At 38.6% G+C, this 27981-nt stretch overlaps 1 protein-coding gene across 1 annotated transcript; it reads right to left on the bottom strand.

Moving 5' to 3' along the window:
• Positions 1-969: 969 nt before the first annotated feature.
• On the bottom strand, positions 970-3678 carry LOC110441470 (probable RING finger protein 207 homolog). Its single transcript, XM_021484622.1, has one exon. It carries the CDS (start codon positions 3392-3394, stop codon positions 1754-1756), a length of 1641 nt encoding a protein of 546 aa, XP_021340297.1. The 5' UTR covers positions 3395-3678; the 3' UTR covers positions 970-1753.
• Positions 3679-27981: the final 24303 nt, after the last annotated feature.

Below are 27981 nucleotides of genomic sequence, written 5' to 3'. Positions count from 1 at the left end.
ATCACTTTGGGTATGTTTGAACCTTTCCTGCTCATATGTTACTCTAAGAAGCCTGTTCACAGGGGCCTAAGGATTCATCATCACTTTGGGTATGTTTGAACCTATCCTGCTCATATGTTACTCTAAGAAGCCTGTTCACAGGGGCCTAACGATTCATCATCACTTTGGGTATGTTTGAACCTATCCTGCTCATATGTTACTCTAAGAAGCCTGTTCACTTTGGATATGTTTGAACCTATCCTGCTCATATGTTACTCTAGAAAGTCTGTTCACAGGGGCCTAAGGATTCATCATCACTTTGGGTATGTTTGAATCTATCCTGCTCATATGTTACTCTAATAAGCCTGTTCATAGGGGCCTGTTGATCAATCAATGTTGGTATGTTTAGACTTATCTTTATGTCTTGTTTGGTGGTGGTCAATACATTTGTACTTTTTATTAACCACAGTTGGTACATTGTATATTTGGACCTATTGTCTTGGTTTTTGGTTGGTTCATACATAGCCCCCAATAAAGCAGCCTGTTCATAGGGTCCTGAGAATATATCACTGTAGCTTAATTAAACCCATCCTATTTATAGTATGTATAAGACATTTAATGAGTTTAAATCAACAAAGTGCAATCTGTCATTCCACCGATAGTGGTTTATATAGATGGGATAGAAGTCTCCCTTTAGGTTATAACTAAACTTAAATTGATTTTGTTATCAGAAATATATTTCTTATTTTGTTAACTTACAGAAGGAAATCTTGTTTTTGTTGAAAAGTGGATATTTTTGTATCTCTTTTGCTTTTACAAAATAAAAACCCCGACTATGACAGGAAAGGAATTTACAATAAAAAGAAATATTCAGAATGAGTCGGAATACAAAAATACAACATGAAGAAGCAAACCTATAATCAAATATCGTTATACTTATATATATACCACAAACAACAAAGACACAGCGCGCAGTGCTACAATGTCAAAGGATTTATTTAGCATAATATCTATATGTCTATTTAAAGGTTTAAATTTGGAAATACAAATCAATATGTATTAGTCGTTCTTATTACATTTCAATATTACAAGGTATAAAACAATTGAACTAAACCTGTATTACCTTACATTTACAGGTTAATCACATTTTTTAAACATCTGTGAAACACACATTAATGGACAATTGTTTAATATTCACTATCGTTTATCTACAAAAAGTTTCATTTAAAAAAAAAAATATTTAGAAGAGTGACTTTTACTTCAACATTTCTTCCTTGAAAATCATAACAAAAGGGTATGCACAAAATATAGGGTAGGTAACCGGATATAGCATTTTCTTCTTTTGCTTAAGAGTAGTCAAATCTAAAGCCATTTGATAACACGAATTTGGAGGTTTAGGTCGCTAGGAAACAATTGTTCGAGAAAAACCCCATTAAGAAACATTTCAAAGATAAAATAAAAAAATAAAAAATAAAAATTGAAAAAAAAGACAAAAAAAAAACAAAAAAAACCACACAAAACAAAGGCCACATTCTAGCTAACGTACGAAGTCGTTGATCAGTCCAATGACCATGTATTGTCTGTTGGATGAAACGATCGAGTTTCTTATGTTTGTAAGATGATCACTGACATGACAAAAATAAATCCACTGTTCAAATGATTGTTCAATCTGGTTCAATATTTGAGGGTATTTTATACTTCATACATCGGTGAACTACCGTGGAGTTATATTAACACAGTGTATTATTGAACTGTATATCATTTTTACTTCGTGCTACAGCCCCATCACGTGTACGGTGCCGTCCTCACACCCGATCCATACGTTACCACACGTGTCCACACCCAATGCTGAAGGTCTCACAACTTCGTGTTTCTGGTCCAGGAGACACATGGCTTGTTTACCGTCTCTTGGTAGGACGTACACCTGATTGTTACTGATGTCTGGTACAAAGACTCTATCGTACTTATCACATGACATGTTCCAGAGGTACATACTGCCGACCTTTTGACCGTTGTCTAGTTCACCAGTCCATGTCTGTATGACGGTACCTGACTCGTCTGTTATCTTCATGTGCCTATCATCCCAGCTTCCTCTAATTGTGTGAACTACACACAGACGTCCCGATGACAAGCAGACAATGTCCAGTATTTTTTCCGATCCAATCGCGAACTTCCTTATAATCGTACCTGACTGATTCAGTACCACTATTTCTGGTGTATCTGTACTAACAAACACCTCGCCCCACTCGTTGACACCGACGTCATGTGACTGATGTGGTCTGATGTCAGCAAATGTTGTCACTTGTTTGTTGTGTAGTGATAGTTTATATACAAATGTTCTAAGTGGGATACTGGTCATAAGTATGTCTGTTGTCCCGACCATGGTGATTAGGAACGGACAGAAGTCCAGTTTTATTGACTCTTTGACCACACCCTTCTTGTTGACCAGTACCAGACGCTGGTACTGATGTATTGATAACCACGCATGGCTGTCGTCGACTGGACATATACTGAATGGCTGATGCCTTTGAGGAACACTAAACTTAGAGAGACGCTGAACGCGTTTACTGTCGATGTCTATCTTCTCGTACTGGTTCTCGTGGTGTACTTTACCAAACGTTTTCGTCAACATGACACGGTCGATACTTCCGGTAACAAACCTTGGTTGTTTTGGTGAAACATATCTCACATTAACGTCATACAGGGGCAGAGTTGTCCTCACTGACCTTTCTGTTTCAAACAAGGATACGCTTGATGTATCTGTCATTTCCGCATCGTTAAGAAGACGCGTCAGTTCTTCGACTTTTTTCTCTGATCGCTGACAATCTTTCTTGTGCATTGTTGATTCTTCTCTTTCAAAAGCCGATAGTTCAGCGAGTATTGCATCAGCGATATAATCTACCTCTGCCTTTAACTTTGTCCTTTTAGAGTTCACTTCTTTCCTCACTGTATCAATGTTGTCATTGAACCATTCGTTATCACGATGTCGCTCTGATGTCTCGTTCTTGAAATGTTTTATTTTGGTAGAAATTGCTGCCATATGCTCTTTCAAATGTTGCATTTTAGAAGAAAATTCGTCTTCAAAAGGTTTCCAGTTGTGATGTTTATGAATTTTAGATAAACATATTCCACAAAGAAACTCGTTGCAGTCCGAACAGAACAGATCGCACAGTTTACCGGGATGTAGTTTACAAACCTCTGGTACAGGCTTGTCGCCCTGACGGTTAGCGTCCCCTATTGATACAACGTCATCGTTTTTAGTTTTCTTTCCGCGTGAATGGAATTCCTTACACCGGTCACACAAGTTCTCCTGACAGTCGTTACAATACCATCGTACCTCGTCGTCACTGTCACACATAGCACACGTGTAGGTAACGGGTTCCTGGGCACACTGGACGGATCTGTTACTTGCCATGGTGTTGATAATTTGATGAGTTGAAGGAATACTAAAAACTGATTTTGTTACTGTGTCGGTACGACCTTAACTGTATGCTTCCTTGTTACGGGTATATCACATGATTTGATCGACAGACAGAACAAAGTCCTCGACTCTTGGCGATAGGCCAAAATAACAGATACTGATATTGTACGTAACCACCAGTAAATATTGTGATTTTTACTTGAGTTGTATCCCTTTAACCACCGAAACATAACTGAAAGTGCTACACTGTATCATGACACTGTGCTATTTAAGTCTAAATCGCTAGTTTACACTTTCTTTGTCATGGTAATAAGTACCTTTCTTAATTCCAGTCACATGGACATACAAATAGGTTAAACAGGGGTCTCAACTCTTAATACGAATTTAACACTGTATGTTATTAAACCTATCCTATATATAGTAAGTATAAGACATTTAAGGAGTTTAAATCAACAAAGTGCAATCTGTCATTCTCCCGATAGTGGTTTATATAGATGGTATAGAGATCTCCCTAAAGGCTATCACTAAACTTGACCTGATTTTTTATCAGAAATCTCTTGTTTTTGTTGAATAGAGGATATGTTTTGTATTGATTTCGGTTTTATATAATAAAAAAACCGATTACGACAGGAAAGGAATTTACAATAAAAAGAACAATTCAGAATGAATTTGAACACGCTACAGTACAAATAGGTTACGCAGGACTCTCAACAGACCCTTAATACAAGAGAGTCGGTAATTCAACCAAACGTGTACACAGCAATGCCATCATGGCCACACATCAGTCCTAGCCGGTCACCATGGCCACACATCAGTCCTGGCCGGTCACCATGGCCACACGTCATTCCTAGCCGGTCACCATGGCCACACGTCAGTCCTAGCCGGGTACCATGGCCACACATCAGTCCTAGCCGGTCACCATGGCCACACGTCAGTCCTAGCCGGGTACTATGGCCACACGTCAGTCCTAGCCGGTCACCATGGCCACACATCAGTCCTAGCCGGTCACCATGGCTACACATCAGTCCTAGCCGGTCACCATGGCCACACATTAGGCCTAGCCGGACAACAACAAACATTTCATTAGCAAAATAAGTGTTAAAATGTCAATGGTGAAAGCAGACACATCATTAAAACGTTGATAATTACTATTATCAAATGCTTAACGACCCATCAACACCAGATAGGTCTGTAGGGCCAACAAAGGGTCGAAAAAACCAACTCAAGATCCAAGATCAAAACCTCAAACAAACTAAAAGGTTAAAAGACAAACGTCAAGTCAAGTCAAGTAAACTTTATTTATAAGTCGGTACATTGTTCAACATGATAACACTAAAGGCTTTTAATATAAGACAACATTTCATCACTAAGAGAAACATAAGAAGCATGCATAAATAAAATAAGACAGTTTGTTCGTGTATAAAATACATGTATAAAATATTATATTTTTATTAGCGGGAAATTGGAGTTTAAGCCTGTGTTTGTTTCTAGTGTATATAAAACGAAGCATGGTATGTTTATTATATAAGATAATGTCATTTAAAATGTTGATCAGTTAATTACGTGAGTCCACCTCTATATATAGATTTCCTCACGGTCCCAATGTTATCTGTGAGTCCACCTCTATATCGAGATTTCCTCACGGTCCCAGTGTTATCTGTGAGTCTACCTCTATATAGAGATTTCCTCACGGTCCCAGTGTTATCTGTGAGTCCCCCTCTATATCGAGATTTCCTCACGGTCCCAGTGTTAGCTGTGAGTCTACCTCTATATAGAGATTTCCCCACGGTCCCAGTGTTATCTGTGAGTCCACCTCTATATAGAGATTTTCTCACTGTCCCAGTGTTATATGTGAGTCCAACTCTATATAGAGATTTCCTCACGGTCCCAGTGTTATCTGTGAGTCCATCTCTATATAGAGATTTCCTCACGGTCCCAGTGTTATATGTGAGTCCTCCTCTATATAGAAATTTCCTCACGGTCCCAGTGTTATTTGTGAGTCCACCTCTATATAGAGATTTCATCACGGTCCCAGTGTTATCTGTGAGTCAACCACTATATAGAGATTTCCTCAAGGTCCAAGTGTTATCTGTGAGTCCACCTCTATAAAGAGATTTCCTCACTCAGTGTTATCTGTGAGTCCACCTCTATAAAGAGATTTCCTCACTGTCCCAGTGTTATATGTGAGTCCACCTCTATATAGAAATTTCCTCACGGTCCCAGTGTTATTTGTGAGTCCACCTCTATATAGAGATTTTCTCACGGTCCCAGTGTTATATGTGAGTCCACCTCTATATAGAGATTTCATCACGGTCCCAGTGTTATCTGTGAGTCAACCACTATATAGAGATTTCCTCGCGGTCCCAGTGTTATCTGTGAGTCCACCCCTATATAGAGATTTTCTCACGGTCCCAGTGTTATATGTGAGTCCACCTCTATATAGAAATTTCCTCACGGTCCCAGTGTTATTTGTGAGTCCTCTTCTATAAAGAGATTTCCTCACTGTCCCCGTGTTATCTGTGAGTCCACCTCTATATACGGTCCCAGTGTTATCTGTGAGTCCAACTCTATATAGAGATATCCTCATGGTCCCAGTGTTATCTGCGAGTCCACCTCTATATAGAGATTTCCTCACTGTCCCAGTGTAATCTGTGAGTCCACCTCTATATAGAGATCTCCTCACGGTCCCAGTGTCATCTGTGAGTCCACCTCTATATAGAGATTTCATCACGGTCCCAGTGTTATCTGTGAGTCAACCACTATATAGAGATTTCCTCAAGGTCCAAGTGTTATCTGTGAGTCCACCTACATATAGAGATTTCCTCACGGTCCCAGTGGTATCTGTGAGTCCACCTCTATATAGAGATCTCCTCACGGTCCCAGTTTAATCTGTGAGTCAACCACTATATAGAGATTTCCTCACTGTCCCAGTGTTATCTGTGAGTCCACCTGTATATAGAGATTTCCTCACGGTCCCAGTGCTATCTCTGAGTCAACCTCTATATAGAGATTTCCTCACGGTCACAGTGTTATCTGTGAGTCCACCTCTATAAAGAGATTTCCTCACTCAGTGTTATCTGTGAGTCCACCTCTATGTAGAGATTTCCTCACGGTCCCAGTGTTATTTGTGAGTCCTCTTCTATAAAGAGATTTCCTCACTGTCCCGGTGTTATCTGTGAGCCCACCTCTATATAGAGATTTCCTCACTGTCCCAGTGTTATCTGTGAGTCCACCTGTATATAGAGATTTCCTCACGGTCCCAGGGTTATCTGTGAGTCCACCTCTATATAGATATTTCCTCACGGTCCCGATGTTATCTGTGAGACCACCTCTATATAGAGATTTCCTCACGGGTGAGTCCACCTCTTTATATAGATTTCCTCATGGCCCCAGTGTTATCTGTGAGTCCACCTCTTTATATAGATGTCCTCACTGTCCCAGTATTATCTTTTAGTGCACCTCTATATAGAGATGTCCTCACGGTCCCAGTGTTATCTGTGAGTCCGCCTCTATATAGAGATTTCCTCACGGTCACAGTGTTATCTGTGAGTCCACCTCTATGTAGAGATTTCCTCATGGTCCCAGTTTAATCTGTGAGTCAACCACTATATAGAGATTTCCTCACGGTCCTAGTGTTATCTGTGGGTCCACCTCTATATAGAGATTTCCTCACTGTCCCAGTGTTATATGTGAGTCCAACTCTATATAGAGATTTCCCTCACGGTCCCAGTGTTATCTGTGAGTCAACCACTATATAGAGATTTCCTCACGGGCCCAGTGTTATCTGTGAGTCCACCTCTATGTAGAGATTTCCTCATGGTCCCAGTTTAATCTGTGAGTCAACCACTATATAGAGATTTCCTCACTGTCCCAGTGTTATCTGTGAGTCCGCCTCTATATAGAGATTTCCTCACGGTCACAGTGTTATCTGTGAGTCCACCTCTATGTAGAGATTTCCTCACGGTCCCAGTGTTCTCTGAGAGTCCAGCTCTATATAGACATTTCCTCACGGTCCCAGTGTTATCTGTGAGTCCACCTCTATAAAGAGATTTCCTCACTGTCCCAGTGTTATCTGTGAGTCCACCTCTATATAGAGATTTCCTCACTGTTCCAGTGTTATCTGTGAGTCCACCTCTATAAAGAGATTTCCTCACTGTCCCCGTGTTATCTGTGAGTCCACCTCTATATATCGATTTCCTCACGGTCCCAGTGTTATCTATGAGTCCACCTCTATATAGAGATTTCCTCGCCGTCCCAGTGTTATCTGTGAGTCCACCTCTATAAAGAGATTTCCTCACTGTCCCCGTGTTATCTGTGAGTCCACCTCTATATATCGATTTCCTCACGGTCCCAGTGTTATCTATGAGTCCACCTCTATATAGAGATTTCCTCGCCGTCCCAGTGTTATCTGTGAGTCCACCTCTATATAGAGATTTTCTCACGGTCCCAGTGTTATATGTGAGTCCACCTCTATATAGAGATTTCCCCACGGTCCAAGTGTTATCTGTGAGTCCACCTCTATATAGAGATTGCCTCGCGGTCCCAGTGTTATCTGTGAGTCCGCCTCTATATAGAGATTTCCTCACTGTTCCAGTGTTATCTGTGAGTCCACCTCTATATAGACATTTCCTCACGGTCCCAGTGTTATCTGTGAGTCCAACTCTATAAAGAGATTTCCTCACTGTCCCAGTGTTATCTGTGAGTCCACCTCTATATAGACATTTCCTCACGGTCCCAGTGTTATCTGTGAGTCTACCTCTATATAGAGATTTCCCCACGGTCCCAGTTTCATCTGTGAGTCAACCACTATATAGAGATTTCCTCACGGTCCCAGTTTTATCTGTGAGTCAACCACTATATAGAGATTTCCTCACGGTCCCAGTTTAATCTGTGAGTCAACCACTATATAGCGATTTCCTCACGGTCCCAGTTTAATCTGTGAGTCCACCTCTTTATATAGATTTCCTCGTGGTCCCAGTGTTATCTGTGAGTCCACCTCTTTATATAGATTTCCTCGTGGTCCCAGTGTTATCTGTGAGTCCACCTCTATATAGAGATTTTCTCACGGTCCCAGTGTTATATGTGAGTCCACCTCTATATAGAGATTTCCCCACGGTCCAAGTGTTATCTGTGAGTCCACCTCTATATAGAGATTTCCCCACGGTCCAAGTGTTATCTGTGAGTCCACCTCTATATAGACATTTCCTCACGGTCCCAGTGTTATCTGTGAGTCTACCTCTATATAGAGATTTCCTCACGGTCCCAGTGTTATATGTGAGTCCACCTCTATATAGAAATTTCCTCACGGTCCCAGTGTTATCTGTGAGTCTACCTCTATATAGAGATTTCCCCACGGTCCAAGTGTTATCTGTGAGTCCACCTCTATATAGAGATTTCCCCACGGTCCAAGTGTTATCTGTGAGTCCACCTCTATATAGAGATTTCCTCACTGTTCCAGTGTTATCAGTATACATGAATGATAACAATAGATCCCAGAGTCAAATTGATTATTGAAAGTGGCTATGATGACTCAATTTTTTTAAAAAGACCTACAGCTTTTTGATAGCCTTAAATTGAAGAGACAGTTTTGTTTTCAAAAATAGATTTAAGACATGGAATGCTATGTCACAGGATCAATTATCTCTTCGTTTGTATTGTCACGTATTCAGTCATGTTTATTTATGTGTGTTACTGGTTACAGGGAGTAATCTCTATTTACCTATGTGTCTATTTATAGTGTCCATGTGTGTCTGTTAGTTATTTAAGGTGCATCAGTACACTTTTTGCTCCCTTATTTTAAAAAAATTATAAAGAAATGTTTTAAAAAAAAATAGATTATGAAATATCAAAATAAAGGGCACGATATGGTGTTTCATCATGACATCATAGTTTTTAGGGTAAATATTCACATAACATATCATTGAAGAGTCTTGGAACCAAAACCAACAAATTTTGTTCCACCTTAATTTCTCACTGCTGTACACCATTTAACAATAATATGAAGTTTAAATACAACTTCATGTTGTGCCACTCTTACTGAGTCCAATTTGAGACTATATGACTTGATATAACAAAACACATAACATGTAGTTACATTTATTTTTTAGCAAAGTCGGCCATATTTGGGATTATTTTCAAAACTATGAATACCTATAAATGCCAGTCTGTTTGCATGAATAATTTGAAACATTTTTCAAGAATCTTTCGAAGGGATGTTTTTGCAGCAACATTTGCAGATTAAGAAACAGAGCTAGTACCTTAAATAATGCTCTATTCCATGCAAATCTAATAAATTTCCGACACTGTCAATGTGGTCACCCTGTTGAAGATACGTATCATTTCTTTTTCGCTTGTAACAATTATGTACAACAAAGAATTAAACTATATCGTGAACTAAACTATTTCATTCCTCTGGACCTACAGCTGATACCTTTTGTTAGTTTGGAATTAAGACAACAGGAAAATGAAATAATATTTCAACATACTCGGCAATATATTCTAGATTCACANTTTTTTTTTTACAGAAATTGTACGAACTTGGTATTAATGGTATTAATATTATCTATGTTTGTTAATTTATTAGTCGAAAATCCTTTTTATCTTAAATGTTGAAGAGTCGTGTTTCTGGTCTTCCCCGATACAAACGGCACTAGTGAAACGAAGATACCAGAAGGAATCGAATTTACAAGGAGAAGGCAACAGAGGCACGGGAAGTGATGAACATTAGAAAAGCAGAGTGTTTTGAATAGTGGACAGTGTTACTGGTGCCGCCTGTGTCGGAGAAGATCACTACCACGATCTCAAATTAAATATCTTCAAGCTATGACCTCCCCCCTCCCCCCTCTCACTTATTCTCACTCGCTCTCTCTGTTAGTAACACTAAACTTAATTGAAAATATTAATTAATTTAAAAATTGCCATCTTGTATATATATATTTCATTATGTTATAGGGAAAGGGCTTTACATAAGTTGGACAACTTGTGCCCGATCCCTTTTGTATATTAGATGCAAATAAAAATATGTTTAAATCAAATCAACATTTGTTAAAAAACTATTATTTACAATAAAAAAAAGTTAGTCTTAATCGTACGGGTGGTAGTTTTCGTTTTATTTTCGGAACCAGTCCATCGCGTAGGAATATAAGTAGTTCAAAGATGGCTTCTAAAACGAAAGTTAAGTGCTGTGAAAGGTAATTATTTGGTTGTTATATATATCCTGACATTGATCGGTTCGGATAAGTGGCAGATATGTTTCCTTTTGTATAGTGTGTATTTCTGCCGAAATCAGTACAGATATACGGTACATTCATGGTTTATATTATATGGGTGATGGCGGCAAAGGTGGCAAGGAGTTGGATTGAAAAAATGCCATCTTATGTACGGGCTGCAAAGTTTTATTAAAATCGCGCCATGGCAAGACATACCTTACATATAACAGCACATTCAGAGGTATATTACCCAACTGAATTTTCCTCAGTTTCACGGGTATGAATTTTGTGCGTCACACCTACTAAGATATTTCAAATTGTACCTCAAAATAGCAGATTCCGCTATAATAAAGTAGGATATTTAGAACATGAACACACCTATAATTTTTTTAAGTTATACTTTCAAAAGTTCATATATTTGATCGCTTGTGAAACGGTGCTTTAGTTCTAAATTCTTTGCCTCCTTTTTCGACCCAATATGGCGATCTCAAAGTGTCCTGATACACCTTAATGTTGCGTCTATATTTATCTGTAACCTGTTTGTCCAGGTATGTCAGCGTGTGAAGTACATGCATGCGAGTTGAACGTGAAAAGGGGCGTGTTTGTGAGCGTATGAAGTGGAGTTGTTGGGGGGAGTGTCGCACTAACAAGGTATAGACGTCCGAGGACCTACGGGACTCCACGTCGGACAGTTCTACCATTCTAAGAGACCATTTATATTCAGACAAGGTGTCACCAAGTTATTCAGAGGTATATTATATATCTGGATTAGTTTATGGGTTTAATATTATTATAACGCGGACAAATTATTATTGTGTAATTATTATACATGGACTAGATATTATACCGATTTACCGACTGTCAATCATACTGTTGTATTATACAATGGCTTGTTGTATTCACAGGGGTTTATTTCCCAGTATTTCTCTACGTGGCGACGCTCCTGCCCTAATAAATACACTTGTTTACAGGATTAAGGTCTATCCTTGTTTATACAGAACAGCTTACTTGTTTACAGGATCAAGGGCTATTCTTGTTTATACAGAACAGCTCACTTGTTTTTCAGGATCAAGGGCTATCCTTGTTTATACAGAAGAACTCATTTGATTACATGCTCAAGGGCTATCCTTGTTTATACAGAATAACCCACTAGTTTACAAGATCAAGGGCAATCCTTGTGTATACAGAATAACCCACTAGTTTACAAGATCAAGGGCTATCCTTGTTTATACAGAACAACTCACTTGATTACATGCTCAAGGGCTATCCTTGTTTATACAGAATAACCCACTAGTTTACAAGATCAAGGGCTATCCTTGTTTATACAGAATAACCCACTAATTTACAAGATCAAGGGCCAGGCGAGGAAGGCAAAGGTTTTGTCCCCAGCCGGGACATACCAAAGTTCTTCAAATGGTAGATATTCCCTGCTAAACGTTCAGCATTTCGGGCAATTGCAATGTACTAGTGCACCCGTTGTCAGTAAATTGTGGCCGGGAGAATGCTGTACTTGGTGCCTATGGAGTCACGTCATTAAATGACCTTAGCTGTTAATAGGACGTTTAACAAAATTGAACCAAACCAGCGCACATCCGAGTTCCCCATACATGTAATTAGTTTGGGTAGACGACTTTACCCCTAATAAACGATAGCAATTTTTTTAATGCAATTTTCAATCGCTGTTGCAGATTGAAATCCGCACACTTCGCATCCGTAACTGCACTTTTATTAATAGTACCTGCATTTTTATTAATCGTATTCAAATTTGAATTGTGTATACGATCAAATTTATCTACATTTATAAATCTCCGCCTGCCAGAATTAACTGGTAATACATAACGCAAACAGAGGTAGATGTCATTTTCAAAGCCGAAGTAACTTTTAGATAACTCAAGAATAACTGTGTCATCAGTTTGGATTGGTTTGATTTACTAGCTTAATTCCCTAAGAGATAGTATCACTTACATAAACATTGAGACCGCCAGCTTCTCGTTTTGTATCTAGGTTACCGAGGTTAATCTCCTCAGTATCATCTAGCCTAGTGTCTACGTATTGTATTCTATCCTCTAGGTTACCGAGGTCCTCCTGAATCTCCTCAATATCATCTAGCCTAGTGTCTACGTATTGTACTCTGTCCTCTAGGTCATTCCCATTAATCAGATGCGCTAATAAGCTACACAATATATTCTTTGTGATATTTACAGTATCTGTGACATATAACTGAGATGTCCGATCAGGGTGGACTCAGTACCATAAGACGTCGCTATACTGCCACCTGTAAACGTGTGTCCTTATGGCATTATAACAAGTCTGGCGATAGATTGGGGAGACATAACGAAATTGTTAGGAAAAAAAGGAAATATGACCTTGAAATATGATGATGGATACGGTTTGACGGCAACTAAAAACTGTACCATTAACTTTTAAACAATACGTCTTTACACTGCCACCTGTTCACTTTGAGCTTTTAGCGTTATAACGAATCTGGGGAAACCTCTTACAAAAACGTTACAAAATGTGCGGTCATTTCAGCCATTGTATTCGAACGACACGTTGACCAACATATGGCCCCCGTGATTTTATACTTGACGTCCATAGGTAATTGCGCACTGTCCTTTGAATCAGAACGATGACGCTATACTGTTTTTCCCTCAGGAAGCGGATTGAGAAATCAATTTTTATATTTGTATCGTCACACGTCAGCAACTGCTTTGGAGACAATCTGTAACCTTTTCCCGAGACAACAGGGAAACGATATGGTTAGACAGTGGAAGGTAGGGGATACAGGGTAGAGGTCAGATGATACCAGAATAAGGTACATTAACTGACTTATATTAGAGATGTGCATTGTAACTAGGTACACTACATACTAAGCTCGAACTGATTGAATAGATTTTAGTTCCCACACACTTCAAATCACGTGACACCTTCTGCGACAAAATAGTTATACCATAGGCTCTCGCGGATATGTCAGTCATCACACTCGAGGGGCGGGGCTAACCCCTCGTATGCTTCGCGTACTTGGGTTGAACCCCGCCCCTCTCGTTGTGATAACTGACATATTCGCTCGAGTCTATGATATAACCATTACTTATACCAGAACATTAATCTCTTCATGCTGATGTCGTAACACAGCGCTGCATTTATATCGGTATCCATACAAAAGTGTGTATGTAGACATTAAACGTTGAAAAGGTCATAGCTGATTAAATACGGTGTGGAATTCTAATTTGAGATGACCTAATATTTGCGGAATACGCTGAGATGAACTAACCTATCGTATAAATATCATCCCGACAGCATCAACCGTGATGAGAACAGTTCACTTCTCCATTCTCTGGATCCTTCAAGGTGTATTCCTAATTCTCCCTACATCCCACATCAAACCAAGGAGAATCCTTAAATGAGAACATTTCTGGTAAGATTTTAATATATTTTAATTATCTATTATGTATTCAGTGGGTCATAGGGGACTCAAATTTTGTTCTACACATTTCACAAAACTACTGCGCAGACACTAATGATTTTTTCCGGTCATGTGTAATATAAAATCGGTAAGACCTAGTCAGCGGGAACACATGTATCTGCATAAATTAACTGTTTCCTTTTATGCACAGTCGGTAGATAGCTAGAATCCAATCTTTGCATAATTCAATATACCATTCTATATTTAATTTTATTTATTTATTTTTTCTTTGGAGGGGGAGGGGGTAACTATAAGGATTCCTCATCCCTACCCAACCCCTGGCAACCTGTAGGATTTTTTTTCAAAATATCGGGTAAGTAGACAGTGGCAAGTTTGGCCCATTTTCATTATTTAAAGTCGTTCTGGCTGTATTTGTTAATACTTATGTGTATTTACACCATTCGGAAGAGAAAAGTCCATATGCTTCATAAAACTATAACAGAATAGCAAGCATGCCCGTATTTGAAGGGTTATTAAACTCTTTACTGTTGGAAGAGCGTATGGTCTAATGTGCACCGCCTTGGGGTAAGTTCGACAGGATGTCTGGGGTAAATGCATTATTATGACTTCAGAAAGCATGCAACGTCATATTTTCCCGCCAATGCCAGGCTTCCCGTGTATGGCATTGGCCGAACCTGCCCATGTGTCATGGAACTAATCGCCCAAAATTTATATTTTAAGAAATCTGTATATTAGAGCAATACGAAACTCAATGCTAGGCGAGTATGTATACCATCTTGTGAAGCTGTCGGTTTCAGTGTAACACGTATGCCATCAATAAGTAGCATATCGATTTACAAACAGTTTACAAAACTAGAAAGAAGTGAGGTCATAATGTTCGTTCTACCCTCCCAAAAAATCTTAAATTATAGTTTTCACGTCATTTTTGTGTCGCATGCGAAAAGCTGGTGACACAAAGGTATTGCTATGTCGGCGTCGGCGGTGGTGAAGGGGTTCTGTCTTTTGTTTAGTTTTATAAGACATTCAAAGACACGAAAGTACAGAGGAATTGTTAAGTCTTGAAGAACAGTCGAATATTAAATAATGCATACATTCATAAAAAGAAGAATTTTGACTTGGGCCTTAATTTGGCATTCCTCTTGAAAGTTGACACTGCATGTATTTATGCTTGCACATTTCAGTTATATGCCGAAATATCTTCCTATCCGTTATTACACTTACCGCATTTCAACTGTTTTCATTCAATCATTCTGATGCCAATAGTGATCATATTGCGAAAACATATATACACACAATTACTGTTAGCGAATTTACTGCAAAATTTTCTCTGAAGTGATTTGGTAAGAAGAAGAAGCAGACGGCACAGCAAAACGCGCCTTTAAAAATTAAATCATTATCTTAAAAATAAGGTTACGGAAAACTATGACATAATTCGGAGATAAAAATTAAAAAGAAATAAAAGTATCTTTGTGTTTGTTGAAAAATGGAGAAAGAAAATGTCTGTATTTGAACTTGTGTTAAAATGACGTCAGAAATACTTTTTAAAAGTAACATAAATGCATGAAATACGTGAACTAGATCTAAGATATCCATTATGTGTCAAGGCCTACACTGAAGTAACAAAGGAAACAAAAAATGTGCACTGAACTGTAGGGATAAGAATGAATCAAAATATTCTAAAAAATGTGGTAAAGCTGGAGAATATTCGAGTTGGCATAAATGTATTGTCAACACTATATGATGACGCGTGTTAAAAGTGACGTCATAGTCGCGTCACAACATGTTGTTGACGTCAATTCGGCATATTTCAACGCAAAAAAACGTATGTACGAACTTATCAGTATCAACTGATGCTATTTTGAAGCTAAGGACAAATAACCAAGTGCATGTGCTAGATGGGAACAATTTTCAGTTCGAGAAAAATGAAAATATCAAAATAATATGTAGGACATCGAAGGATTTCATCACAAACATCGACCTGTACAAAATTGTAGGATTGTTCTGAACATAAAATTCTGCCGGAGATACGACAAAAATACAAGGTATTCATTGATATACCACACACGAAGAAACAACAGTTACACACAACACAGGCCACACAACACAAGTACACACACCACACATGCACACACCACACCATTACAAACAACGCAGGCACACACCACACGGGCATACCTACCATGCAACCACCACAATGGATCACACCACCCAATTACACACCGCACTGGCACACATAACATGCACACACAACATACACACACAACAAAGGCACACACCATAAAGGCTCACCAAACAATTACACACCACACAGACACACATAACATGCATACACCACACAGACACACATCACACGGACACACACTATATCGGTACACACCACAGGGGCAAATACAACAAGCACACCCTATAAAGGCACACACCACACAGGCACACATAACATGCACACACCACACAGACACACATCACACGGACACACACTGTATCGGCACACACCACAGGGGCAAATAAAACAAGCACAACCTATAAAGGCACACATCACACATGCATATACCACAAGTGCACATATAGCATGTACACACGACACAGGCACACACCACACAGACACACACTACAAAAGCACACACCACTCAGGAACACATAACATGCACACACCAAACGGACACACACCACACAGGCACACATAACATGCACACACCACACTGGCACACATAACATGCACAAACCACACAGACACACATAGCATGCACACACCACACAGGTAAACACCACACAGACTCGCACCACAAAGGCACACACTACACAATTATACACCATACATGCACACATAACATGCACACACCACACAGGCACACACCACAAAGGCATACAAAACACACACACACACAACACAGGCATACCACACACAGGCACATATACCATGCACACACCACACAAGCGCACCCAACACAATTACAAACAACACAGACATACACCACACAGGAAGACACAACAGGTACACATATAATATGTACACACAACACAGGCACACACAACACAAGTACACACACCACACATACACACATCACCCATACACACATCACAAGGGCACACACCACACAGGCACACACCACACATGCACACACCACACAGTCACACACCACACAGGCACACACCACACAGGCACACACCACACAGTCACACACGACACGGACACACAGTCACTCACCAAACAGGCACACATCAGACAGTTACTCACCACACAGGCACACACCACACAGGTACACACCACGCATGCACAAACTACACCTACACACATAACATGCACACACCTTACAGTCACACAATTACACATATAACATGTACACACTACATAGACACACATCACACAGGCACACACCACACAATAATAGACCACACACCCCACATGCATACGACACAGAGACACACCACACATGCATAAATTACACATACACACATAACATTCACACACCACACATTTACACACCACACATTCACACACCTCACATATACACACCACACAGGCACACACCACAAAGGCATACACCACACATGCACACACGACACGGGCACACATGCACACAGGCAACCACCAAACAGTCACACACCACACAGGCACACACCACACAGTCACACACCACACAGGCACACACTACACGGGCATGTATACCATGCACACACCACACAAGCACACCCAACACAATTACAAACAACACAGGCATACATCACACAAAAGAAACAACAGATACACATATAACATGTACACACAACACAGGCACACACACCACAACGCCACACACCGCACAGGCACACACCACACAGGCACACATCAGATATTTACTCACCAAACAGGCATAAACAACACATATTCACATAACATTCACACACCAAACATGTACACACCACAAAGGCACACACCACACATGCACACACCATCCATGCACACACGACACGGGCACACATGCACACACCACACAATTACACACCACACATGCACACACGACACGGGCACACATGCACACAGTCACACACCACAAAGGCACACAACACAAAGGCACACAGTCACGCATGCACACACCACACGGACACACACCACACAGTCACACACCACACATGCACACAAGATACGGGCACACAGTCACACACCACACAGTCACACATCTCACATTCACACATCACACAGTCACACACCACACAGTCACACACCACACAGTCACACACCACAAATGCACACACGGCACGGACACACACCACACAGTCACACACCACACAGTCACACACCACAAATGCACACACGACACGGACACACACCACACAGTCACACACCACACAGTCACACACCACACAGTCACACACCACACAGTTACAAACCACACAGTCACACACCACATGGACACACAGTCACACATCACACAGGCACACACCATACAGTCACATACCACAAAGGCACATACCACACAGTCACACACCACATAGTCACACACGACACGGACAACACAGTCACACACCACAAATGCACACACCACACAGTCACACACCACACAGTCACACACCACACAGTCAAACACCACACAATCACACACCACACAGTCACACACCCCACAGTCACACACCACACAGACACACTCCACACAGTCACACACCAAACAGTCACACACCACACAGTCCCACACCTTACAGTCAAACACCACACAGTCACACACCACCCAGTCACACACCACATGGACACACAGCAACACATCACACAGGCACACACCACACACTCACACAACACACAGTCACACACCACACAATCACACACCACACAGTCACACACGACACAGCCACACACCACACAGGCACACACCTCACAGTCACACACCACACAGGCCCACACCACACAGTCACACACCACACAGTCACACACCACACAGTCACACTCCACACAGTTACACATGACACGGGCACACACCACACAGTCACACACCACACAGTCACACACCACACGGGCACATAGGTACACACCACCCATACAGAAAAAATCTTATTATCAATTTTAATGAAGTGACTTTTAATGAAGTTAGTTTACCAGATCGGCTGAGAAGTAACAGTGTCTGGGGTTGTTGGGAGTTCATCACCAGTTAACTCTGCCCATATAGTGAATATTTCTCTCCAAAAGATATTTAAGAATTTGGTAATTTTTAAAAGCCCTTCTTTTTTCATTTTAAAGACTTTATCTCCCCCATATGGTACAATTTTATCTCATCTCAGTGTTTTTCAAGGTGAGGTATTTAATGAATCCAATATTCTTTTAATCCAGCACATTTTTAAGGCATGACAAAGAGATATAATGTGTGGTACACGTAAACCTCCCTCATTATAATCCCCATACATAACTGTACGTTTTACTTTGTCTACCTTTTCGTTCCATAAAATATTTCTGTAGATCTTTGACCATTTCTAACGGTTGGTCTGGTAAGACAGTAAATGTTTGAATAAGAATGGGCGAAGCTAAACAGTTACTTTGCCAATATACGTAGTGACTAACTTTTGTCTGAAATAATCTTCCAAAATAATTTCCAAGTTAAAGTTATAAGTGATACCTAATAATTGGTAATTCAAATTCAAATTCATATCTGGAAGTATTTCCTCTCCACAACCCCGTTTTGCCCCAATCCAAATTGCATGCGTTTTTTCAATATTTAACTTAAGACCAGAAACATTACCAAAATCATGTAAAATTTCAAGAACAGAATTTCAAGAATATGGATCATCCGAGTGTCATCTGCAAATTGATTTATCAAGTATTCTGAATTATTAACTTCAATACCCTTAATATTAGAATTTACTCTTTTTGCTGAACTTAACATTTCTACGCATAGGATACAGATATATGGACTGGTAGGGTCGCCTTGTCTAACTCCACGGCATACATAACAAAAATTGGAGCAGTGTCCATTGTTTATTACACAACATGAATTCTCATTATAGAAAGTTTTTATCCATTGTAAAAGAGAAGGACCAAAGCCATAAAAAGTTTTAAAGATAAAATTTAACCCTAGAGAGTCGAAGGCTTTTTCAAAATCTATAAGTAACAATAATCCAGGTATATTTTCTTTTTCAGTATTTTCTATTAAATCATAAATTAGCCTAGTGCATTCTCCAGTATATCTTCCTTTAAGGAAGCCTTTTTGTGATTCACTTATTATACTGTTTGAAACTGTTTTAATTCTATTTGAAATAACATTTTTGTAGTCAACATTTAGTAAGGTAATAGGCCTCCAATTGTTTACATATAATTTAGATTTACCTTCTTTCGGAATACATGCAATCATACCTGGACGTTGTGTGATAGATAGAAGTCCCTCGTCATATGCTTGATTAAGTGAATTAATTAAAAACCTATTGATATCTGTCCAAAATAACTTGTAAAATTCTACAGTAAATCCATATATTCCAGGAGATTTATTATTGTTCAAATTTTTTAGGGATTTAAGACATTCCTGGTCATGTATTTTTCCTTCTAACTGCTTACTTTGTTCCAGGGACAGTTTATTTTAAAGGGATTGTAATTATAAAACAAAAAGTCATTCGCTACATTATCATTTGTGTATGAGCTAGTATAGAGTGTCTGATATAATTTTTTCTGTTCTCCTAAAATGTCTTGTTTATCTGTTATTTGTTCACGAGTTTCTGTTATAAGCTCTGGAATAAACTTTTCTTGATAATGTTTTTTTTCTAAATTGCGAAAAACTCTGGAACTCCGTTCACCTTCAACTTTTCATTTTGCTTTTGCTCTCAAAACAACTCCTTTAATTTTACTGTCTTTAATCAACTTTAACTCATTTTCTACTTCTTCAATAGCCCCCTACTACCTATTTTCTTCCTACTGTAGTTTTTCCAGTTTTAATTCTAGATCATTTGGTACTTCATCTCTTTCCTGTTTTTATATGATGAGTAAGCAATAGTTTTCCCTCTAATCATTAATTTTAAAGTCTCCCATAGCAATTTATCACTTATTGAAAAGGTAATAAGGTTTATATCTTCCTCTTTAGGATTAGTAGCATATATATCTATAACATCTCCAATACATGTTTTGACAAGACCAACATAATCCAGATCATTTAACAAGCTATTATTAAACTTCCATGTTCCCTTTCCCTTTGGCTGGTCAAAACATTTTATAGATAAAGAAATTTGGGAGTGATCCGACCTATAACTTGCACCAATACCGGTTTTACATACACAAGGATTTAAATATGAAAATATTGAAAAATAATCAAGTCTAGCTTGTTTTCTCTGTGGACCATGCCATGTAAAAATGTTCTTAACCTGATTTTGCTCTCTCCATATATCTACTAAATCAAATTTTTCCATAATTGATATAGTTTCCTTTTGATTAGGTAATTATTCCTGTTAACATAATATTTTGTGTCTTCTACATAACTCTGTGGTGCATTCCAGTCACCCCCTAAAATTAAAGTTGTATTTTCACTTAACTGTAATTGATTCGATAAAAAATGATAAAAAATAATATCTGTTTCATTTGGACCATTAACTGCTACAAGTGTCAAATTTCTATTGCATGAAGTGATATTAATATCTGAGATAATAGTATTGCCTGTTATGTCCCTAAATGTTGATTATAGTTTATAAATGAAAGTATTATTATTTCTAAACGTTTTCTTCAGGTTAGTAAGTATGAATTATGAGAAGTTCCTTTAACACAACCAATAAAAATTTCTATGTAACGTTTCGATGACAGGTACGATATGTACCCTGTCACCTTCATCAGACAAATGACCAATGAAGCGCATGCCCACAAAGTTGTACAATGTGTACTAGTTGTCTATAAAATCGATGTCGATTTCGACTACGCTGTCCATTGGTCATTTGTCTGATGTCACCCCCGACTGTTTGATGTATAAGAATTAAACCAAGCTTCGTATCCCCATTCACATTTCAAATGGCCTTCCACTTCCTTCTTTGAATGTGTATCAATAATAAAAAAAAAAAACGATATTTACTTTTATATTTTTCAAAAATGTCCCTTCTCTATTTAGGATCAGAAGATTTGGGTATACTTACTTTACTCTTGCTAGGTGTTTCAATAGCGATTAGATATGTTGGGTGTTTTTTTTTTACTTATTTAGCCACTTAATGACAGTGCATTGCTTTTTCATATAAATTTTACCGAATAAACGCGACTTAAGAATATGGCATTTCAACCAAATCTCACTGTTGGTAATGGGTTATAATACAGTAAAACCTGTCTAAACCGGCCCCTTATTATCCGGATCGCAATATAAATCGGCTGTGTTTTGTGGTCTCGGCATATTTCCTATTTAATCATAGTAGTTAAACACTGTATACGCCGGACCCTGTCTATTCTGAAAACCAGAGTTGTTTCACAAAAGTTAGCAAAGTAATCCATATAAATACAACCTGCTTATTCCGATCCTTAAATTTCTCTCGACCGGCTACAATCTAAAGCAAACAACTTCTAAACAAATGAGCGCTATCCAATGTTGGGTCGACATTCATAAGTATTATATACTATATTTGATGTTAATAATTAAACGTTGTAATTGATTCATTTATCCTTGTTGTTTGTTGACAAACTTGTATACAGATCGTATGCATAATGCTCCAAATGATTAATACTATCACAATGTTTGATCTCATTATAATTTTTCCTGCAACATAGTGACGTGGGCGTGTTTAAATGAATGAGGGCGAGATATTCAAGGTCACTTGGGTCAATATGAACTCTGTATTACCATGAGTTGTAGAACAATGGTAGTTTTTTATTTTGCAAGGTTCTATTGTTTCCTGTATGAATAACCCTGATTCACTCTCATGGTCATCAGGGTCATATCAATTGAATTTCAACTGCTTCTAATGAAGTGTTATACTTATCAGAAAAGTATTAAGTGTAACATTTAATAGCACATGCTATAATTATGAAAAGAGTGTGTGTTCGAACTTTTTTTAAGCTATGTCTACCACACATAAGTGTGTAGTATTTGTGTTTAAAAAGGGTTTTGTTTAGGGTAGCAGTCAAAAAAAGTGTAGTCTTACTAAAATGTATTATCAGTTAGAAGTAAAATATTCTACTTTTTAAAATAAGACATTGTTGTTTCTATGTTATATTTACAGGATCTGTGACGTATCACTGAGATGTCTGATCAGGGTGAGCTGTACGAGAAGTGTTGGATTCTGTATCACATCCTAGACAGGTATTTAGGGAGCCGGGAGACAGTGGCTGTCAGGAGGAGAACGGTAGTGGTGGCGGAACAACTACAAAATGCTAGAGGAAGTATACACGATTATGTTTTAACGGGAAGTAGGGCAGAAGGATTGAGTTTACTGGGATCGGACAACGACTGGATGTTTATTGACAAAAATGTTGTAGTTTTGTGTCGAGATCAGGATATCAGTAATCAACTCGAAACCGAAAATGAATTAGTTTTAATGATGAGGAAGGCTAGAAGCCGACCTGGTTATGTAAACCTGGAAGTACTTCACAAGGTGCATTCTGATCCATCTATTGTTGAAGTAGGTGATTCAAAATTTATATCAAGTGAAATATACAAACAGACACGAGCTGTTTTAGCGAGTCGTATCTTACAGTTAGATACGAAGGTTCATGGCCCAACAAAGTTTGAATACGGTGACAAACCTTCGGAAATGGATATTGTAGTTTCCTTTCCTTGTTATGATTGGCCCAGTGAAGCTAATGAGTAGATGAATAGGCCACGCCTACAAGACTGGCCAGAAGAAAAAAAATGAGAGATCAGATAGTACAAGGTGGCTGTCATCTAGTCCCGATAGAGGATAAAACATCTGCTGCTGACCAATCCCTACAGTGGAGGATTTCATTTGCGACTGCGGAAAGGAAACTCATTAATTCTTTAACTCATGTCCAGTTTTTAGTATATGGACTTCTTAAGTACTTCCTGAAACAGATATCTAAAGAGTTGGAACAAATTTATGGTGAAGCAGATATTGTGTCTTCGTATATTATAAAAACAAGTATATTATATGCAGTAGAAGGCACAAGTGAATCGTTTTGGCAGGAAAAACATACGTTTCTATGTTTCATGTTTTGTTTGACGATTTTGGTCAGTTGGGTGAAAGCAGGACATTGTCCAAATTACTTTATTCAGAAAAATAATATGTTCATTGGCAAAATTCATGGTCAAAATCAACAGAAACTTCTTCGTTATCTCACTCACCTCCAAGATTTGAACTGGAAATGTCTTCCAACCATAGAGGATCGTATCAATAGTGTGAGGAATGGAGTATCGGAATATGTTCTACCTCCACCAACACATTCAGAACGTGAACGTGACGAAGCATTATTAAGCAGTGCTGTATTTCGTTATATCAGGGTTTCTCCTGATATTATCTCGTCGTTGGAACTACTTTCAGCATCAAAGTCGGACATAGATGAATTCATTGGCTACTGCGCTACTGGTCAGTCACTATCCTGTAAAGGGATGAAGACATTCGGTGAACACATCATTGCTGGAGGAAATAAAGAGAAGTACAAATCTCTTAGGAAATGTAAGAACCTACTAAAACCATTTTCAACAATGTTGACAAGTCCAGGCCTTCTTGGTTTGGCAACATATCACTATAAGACTGGGAACTACATGAAAGCACTTGAAATGTGTGATCACATGACGTCGTCATCCAAATTTTATCTTGATGGTATCATAGACTGTAATGAGGATTGGGACAGGTATGAACAGCTCTATTGTGGACGTGGGTTCAACCTACTGCACAAATGTCAGGCATTTGTTACAGATATGACGTTCAATCATCACACTTTACAGTTCTGTCCATCCGAATTACAACAGGTGATCACAAGTGAACCTGGAATCTTTTCACCAGACCTGCTACAGTCCTACCCACCCCAGGCACAACAGGTGTTGGACTATTTCCGTGACAAAATTCCATTCTTAGTTCCACCTCTCCCTTACGCTGTGTTCCTGTCTTTTCTGTGTTACCATGAACTGGGAGACTCTAGGAGACGTGACAGAGCATTGATTCATCTACAGACCGTGAAGTATGACGTGAGACAGGGAGTCGTTGAACACTGGATAATACACAATCTCTTGGGGATCTGCTATGAAACGGTTGGAGACACACATAGGGCTCTCATAGAATATAGGGACTCTCTTGGTGTTCGATCAATGACTCAGTTTCTGAACCCTGCCAAGAAGTTGATTGAACGTTTACAACACGTACATTAAAGGCAATCAGACGACAATCAATGTAATACTTGCATATTCACCAGTTACATCTTGAGAAAAAAATATCTTTTCTGACCGAATTCAATTCCCAGATGCATCCCTCCCTTACGCCGTGTCCCTGTCTTTTCTTTGTTACCATGAGCTTGCAGACACCAGAAGACGTGCTACAGCATTGATTCGTCTTCTAGTCGTGAAATATGATGAGAGGTTGAGAGTTGGTCAGCACGGGATAGTACATAACCTCTTGGAGACAATCAAAGTTATACTTGTACATCGGCCAGTATTTAAGTTATACATACTAGCATGACACTAAACATGTGTACAGATGTTATAGATATGGTTGAGTTCTATTAGTATGACTATCACCCCCCCCCCCCCCCCCCCCCCCTAACGCTCCCAAAAACACAATAAAAGATAAAAATAAATGTGACTTTGATCATGAACAACTTCAGTAGGTTATCATCATTTAATTCAAGGAAAACATAATGATTTCAGAAACTTAACCTTAGTTAGGCATTCCTACGGAGAATTTTAAATTGAGAAGAGTTTTATGAATATCTTGCTTTTTATCAGATGAGCTGAATGACCCGGAATTTAATTCCATGTCACGGGATACATTGTATTTCTTGTTACTGATAGTAAGGGTTTCTCATTAATTACTGTTTAGTAAGATATGGACGTACAGGTAAAGACAGCTTATTATTGCTATTATTATATACACAAGTGGTATGTAGTTCAATATGACCGACTTAAATGTTTACGAGGTATGTAAATAATGAAACTCATATCATTAACACAACAAGTTGTTTCAATGATATGAGCTAGATTCTTTATAGAGTGGTTATTGGATTGATTACTTGATAACTCAATCTGCTCAGAAAGCACAATAACGCACTGCAGTTTTCGAATCGCGGTATTGAGATGTTCACAAATTTGTGATTTCACGTCATTGATGTTCCATTTGGACGTCCCGCACGTAAAAATAAACTGGATGTGAGAAGAAAAACAAACCCTGACCTGTACAGTTCTGTTATATAGTAAAAGAGTGATGATAAGATAATGTATGTACAATTAGCATAAATAGCATAAGGTGTGTACATGTATGTGTATTCTCATAGTACATACATGTTATTTCATATGTATAATCATGTACATGTTTGTTCATTAAACAGGTATGTTCATTGTTCGTGTATTTGCGTTGTACAGGTATGTTCATTGTTCGTGTATTTGCGTTGTACAGATATGTTCATGTTTAAGTATACTCATTTGTACTGTGTCTTTAGTGTATATGTATGTTCTGTGCTAACGCATACTCATTGTACCTGTATGATCGTCGTACAGATAGGATCATTGTACATGTATGATTATTGTACGTGTGTGTTCATTAAGCATGTATGCTCTTTTTACATATATGTGTGTCCATTGCACTTGCATTCGCATTGCGCTTGTACGTTCATCATGAACGAATATGTGCAACGGAACACATCCCTAATGAACATACATAAACAATTAGCGAACAGTTACAATGAGCATACATTACAATGACCATACACGTTCACGTTACATACGTGTACAATTGAACAAAAATGTGTAATGAACATACCTGTAAATTTAGTGTAAATGTACAATAAGCAAACATGTACAGTGAGCATACATGTACAGTACGCATACATTTACAATGAACATACATGTATAGTGATCATACTTTTACAATGAGCATACATGTACAATGAGCATACATGTACAATGAGCATACATGTGCAATGAGCATACTTATACAGTGAGCAAAAATGTATAACGAACATCCTGTTACAGTGCGCATACATGTACCATAAGCATACATGTAAAATGAGCATACATGTACAGTGAGCATACATGTAAAATAATCATACATGTACATAGAGTATACAAGTAGAAACAGCATCCATGTGCAGGGAGCATACATGAACATTGAAGATACATATACAGTGAGTAAACATGTACAATGAGCATACATGTATAGTAAACAAACATGTACAATAAGCATAGATGTAGAGTGAACATGCATGTACAATGAGCATAAATGAACAGAGACCATACATGTAAAATGAGCATATATGTACAGTGACCATGCATGAACAATAAACATACAAGTACAATGAACGTACAAGTACAATGAACATACTCTTTCCATGAGCATACATGTACAACAAACAAACATGTACAATGAGCATACATGTACAATGACCATTCATGTACGATACAATAAGCGTGGATTAACAATGAGTATACGTTTATAGTAAGCAAACATGTACAATGAGCATATATGTAGAGCGAGCATGCATGTACAGAGAGTATTCATAAATTCATAGTGATCATACAGGTATAGTGAGTAAACATGTACAATGAGCATAGATGTAGAGCGAGCATAACTTTACAATGAGAATAAATATACAATGAGCATACATGTACAATGAGCATACATGTACAATGAGCATACACGTACAATGAACATACATTTACAATGAGCATAAATGAACAGTGACCATACATGTACAATGAGCATACAAGTACAATGAACATACTCTTACAATGAACGTACATGCACAATGACCTTTCATGTACGATATAATAAGCGTGGTTTAACAACGAGCATACATGTAGAGCGAGCATGCATGTAGAGTGAACATAAATTTACAATGGGCATACATGTACAATGTACAATGCCGA

Source organism: Mizuhopecten yessoensis, unplaced genomic scaffold (genome assembly GCF_002113885.1).
Source record: "Mizuhopecten yessoensis strain PY_sf001 unplaced genomic scaffold, ASM211388v2 scaffold715981, whole genome shotgun sequence".
Lineage (NCBI taxonomy): Eukaryota > Metazoa > Mollusca > Bivalvia > Pectinida > Pectinidae > Mizuhopecten > Mizuhopecten yessoensis.
This window is presented reverse-complemented; position numbering and strand designations above follow the sequence as displayed.